Raw genomic sequence first — 4,304 nt, forward strand, 5'->3', positions numbered from 1 at the left:
ACACACACACACACTCACACACACACACACACACACACTCACACTCACACACACACACACACACAAATAAGAAGCTGCAATTGTTAAACAAAGACATTTATATCTTAGAATGACTAATATGCATCATTCTGTGTCTAATGTCTGTGTCTCATTTATTGATGTATTTGGTAAGCAGTCGTGTGATGAGCAGGACAAACATCAGAGGTTTCATCTCAATAAATAGTGAATTTATGCTGCTTCTTCTGTGTTTTTGTCCTAAAATCACCCCCTCCGGCTCTCTTTGGTCCATCAATCCAGACCACAAACCCCCACACACACACACACACACACACACATACACACACACACACACACACACATCTCCTCCTGCAGGTCTGCTGGATTGAGGTCAGGGGTCAGAGGTCAGAGGTGATCCGTCACCCAGACACAATTATTCCTCCCCCTCCGCCTCGCTTTCTTCTATTATCCATCCGTCTGTCCCACTCAAACACAACACAATCCCTACAACACACTACAATACTGTAAAATACTGTAGTAAAACATAATATAATACTTCACTGTGCTGTAAAACACTGAAATACTTTCCAGTTCTCCAGCTCTATTGTAAGTGTTACACATGTGCTTTAGTTTCATGTGATCTCAAATGTGTGTGTGGCTTTACTTAATTCAGTTCCTGTGGGGTATGTGTGCACTTGTCCTTAATCTTTATTAAATATGACATGTCAGAAGATGATTTTAATAAATCTATCTGCCTGTCTGTGTGTCTCTCCATCTGGCTGTCGTGTGTGTGTGTGTGTGTGTGTGTGTGTGTATATCACAGCTGCTGCTCAAACCAGACGAGCATCTACAAGCCCCTCCCATATGCTAATGAGGCTAGAGGTGACCTGGGGGTTTGGGGGGGACAGAAAATACTCCACAGTGCTGTAAAACAATGTAAAATATTTAATAGGACTGTCAAATTTAATATTTTAAAACAACAGAAAATACTCCACAGTGCCGTAAAACACTAAAATATTCAACAATACAGTAAAATACTCTAGCAAACACCATAAAATACTCCACAGTGCTGTAAAACAACGTAAAATATTTAATAGCACTGTAAAATACTGTAAAATACTCTAGTTAAAACAACAGAAAATAATCCACAGTGCTGTAAAACACTAAAATATTCAACAATACAGTTAAATACTCTGGTAAAACAACAGAAAATACTCCACAGTGCTGTAAAACAATGTAAAATATTTAATAGCACTGTCAAATTTAATATTTTAAAACAACAGAAAATACTCCACAGCGCCGTAAAACACTAAAATATTCAACAATACAGTAAAATACTCTAGCAAACACCATAAAATACTCCACAGTGCTGTAAAACAATGTAAAATATTTAATAGCACTGTCAAATTTAATATTTTAAAACAACAGAAAATACTCCACAGCGCCGTAAAACACTAAAATATTCAACAATACAGTAAAATACTCTAGCAAACACCATAAAATACTCCACAGTGCTGTAAAACAATGTAAAATATTTAATAGCACTGTCAAATTTAATATTTTAAAACAACAGAAAATACTCCACAGCGCCGTAAAACACTAAAATATTCAACAGTGCTGTAAAACACAAAAATATTCAACAATACAGTAAAATACTCTAGCAAACACCATAAAATACTCCACAGTGCTGTAAAACAACGTAAAATATTTAATAGCACTGTAAAATACTGTAAAATACTCTAGTTAAAACAACAGAAAATAATCCACAGTGCTGTAAAACACTAAAATATTCAACAATACAGTTAAATACTCTGGTAAAACAACAGAAAATACTCCACAGTGCTGTAAAACACTACAATAGTCAACAGTGCTGTAAAATACTCTAGAAAAACACCATAAAATACTCTGCAGAGCTGCAAAACACTGTGATATGCTCTGCAGTACTCCAGCTCTATTGTAAGTGTTTGTTACACACACACACACACACTTTAGTTTAATGTGATCTCAAGTGTCTGTGTGTGCGGCTTTAGTTCATTCACTTCCTGTGGGGTATGTGTGCATTTCTTGTCTTTTATCTATGTGAAATATGAAATGTCAAAAAATGATTTTGATAAAACACACACAAACACCCGTCTGCCTGTGTGTGTGTCTCTCCATCTGGCTGTCGTGTGTGTGTCTGTATCGCAGCTGCTGCTCAAACCAGACGAGCTCACCAGACCATCTACAAGCCCCTCCCATATGTTAATGAGGCTAGAGGTGACCTGGGGGTGGGGGGGGTCAGAGGTCAGAGGTCAGAGGTCACAGTCAAAGCCCTTTGTTCATGTCTCACTGCTCTTACAGAGAATGGAGTGTGTATGTGGAAATGAAGCCGGGTCTCTGGTTAGCTATTGTTCAGTATCCTGTGTAACAGCAAGTGCATCAGTCATTAACATCCACGGTAATTAAAGTTGGAAATAAGCAGCTTTTCTGATGAGTCTCAGTGCAGTGCTTCAGTTAAACCGAACTGAACTCCAGATCTGATTTGTGTGATGGTTGTGTGTGTTTATTGTACCCTGCACCACCAGACGTCCCAGCGCGGTTCTCCTCATCCTGGTTCCGGGTCGGTTAGCGGAGCAGACGTACACACCTGAGTGCTGCAGAGACACGTCTGAGATGATGAGGTTACCTGTGCCTAACACCTGGATGCCCTCCACGCCGATGGAGCGACCGTCTGACAAACACAAGCACACAGCGTCCAGAAATCTAAAGTAGTAATAACTAAAATATATTACAATTAATATAAGTTTTAGGCTTGCAGAAGTTTTAAGAGCTGAATGTCTACATGAAATATTTTTGAGCTTGACAAAATGTTTTTTTTTAAAGATTTTATTAATTTCCATGAGCTTTCCAGGTCTGGAAATCACACTTTTAAAGTGAATCTTCCTCGTGTTATCCAGGCTTTCCAAGACCATGAGAATTCAAAAACTGTTGCATCGCTATAGTTCGCAGGTGTAGACACTTATGTAGTTATCGTTATAACTATTTTATAGTTCTGTTATAGTTGTATTACATTTATCGTTATAGTTATTGTTATCATTATAGTTATTACGTTCATTATAGTTACAATCATTATAGTTATTGTTATAGTTGTTATTATTGTTATAGTTATTGTTATTTTCATTATAGATGCAATCATTATAGTTATTGTTATAGTTGCATTATAGTTATCATTATAATTATTATCTTTATAGTTATTATTGTTGTTATTATAGTAATATAATAGTAATAAAGTAATATATACATAGTAATATATTATAGTATAGTAATTGTTAGCTATTATTGCTATCATTATCGTTATAGTAATATTGATATAGTTATTATTGTTATCATTATAATAATTATCGTTGTTGATATAGTTATCGTTTTAGTAATTAGCGTTATTGATATTGATATAGTTATCGTTATTGTTATAGTAATTATCATTATTGTTATTGCTATAGTTCTTATCGTTATCACTATTATTATTATTATCATTATAGTTATTTTTATCGTTATAAATAGTTATCATTATAGTTCTTCAAAGACATTAAGCAGTTGTTGAATGGGTGGATTGAAATGAGATATCTCGAGTTTGAGTTATTTTTGTTGTTTTAGTCGATTTTAGCTCATTTTGTCATCTTGAGCTGATAATTTGATTTTTTTTACCCAGCCTGCTCCAGGACACGATGGGCCGTGGGTTTCCGGTGGCGATGCACTCCAGGATGGCGGTCTGGTGAACGTTCAGAGTGAGATTCTGCGGCCCAGAGAGAATCACCGGCTCCTTGTAGAGACGATTAGCTGTGACTGCGACAGAGACAGAGATGGGTCATTCAGAGACGCTCAGCGGTTCGGATCGTATCATCAGATGAAGAACGGCCTTGGCTCTACCTGTGACTGACAGCTGAGCCTCGTGACTGTAGCGAGTGTTTGCGATGTTTTTAGCGACGCAGCGGTAGCTGCCGCTGTCAGCCTGACGCACTCCTGTGATGTGCAGGATACCGTTGGGCAGGAGAGTGTACCTGAACACACATACAGCACATTCACACAAAATCAATTACTATAACCATAAAGTTTCAAAAAATTGTGAATAGTTCACACCACAACTATAACGACACAGAGGAACGATATCACTGGAATCACTGTGACTGACAGCTGGGCCTCGTGACTGTAGCGAGTGTTTGCGATGTTGTTAGCGACGCAGCGGTAGCTGCCGCTGTCAGCCTGACACACTCCTGTGATGTGCAGGATACCGTTGGGCAGGAGAGTGTACCTGAACACAAACACACACA

The 4,304-nt window shown here is 37.7% G+C and overlaps 1 protein-coding gene across 1 annotated transcript in view; it reads right to left on the reverse strand.

Annotated features, from left to right (window-relative positions):
• LOC107715524 (immunoglobulin superfamily DCC subclass member 3) overlaps nt 1–4,304 on the reverse strand; it is a 22,745-nt gene that overhangs the window by 6,374 nt on the left and 12,067 nt on the right. Inside the window, exons 4-6 of the mRNA XM_016521679.1 lie at nt 3,901–4,034; nt 3,682–3,822; nt 2,549–2,707 (exon numbers count right to left, since the gene is read on the reverse strand). Of these exons, the coding sequence (XP_016377165.1) occupies nt 2,549–2,707; nt 3,682–3,822; nt 3,901–4,034 (434 nt within the window). The remainder of the gene's footprint in view (nt 1–2,548; nt 2,708–3,681; nt 3,823–3,900; nt 4,035–4,304) is intronic.

The sequence above is a fragment of the Sinocyclocheilus rhinocerous genome, unplaced genomic scaffold, assembly GCF_001515625.1.
Source record: "Sinocyclocheilus rhinocerous isolate Xijiao unplaced genomic scaffold, SAMN03320098_v1.1 scaffold1772, whole genome shotgun sequence".
NCBI classification, from domain to species: Eukaryota; Metazoa; Chordata; class Actinopteri; order Cypriniformes; family Cyprinidae; genus Sinocyclocheilus; species Sinocyclocheilus rhinocerous.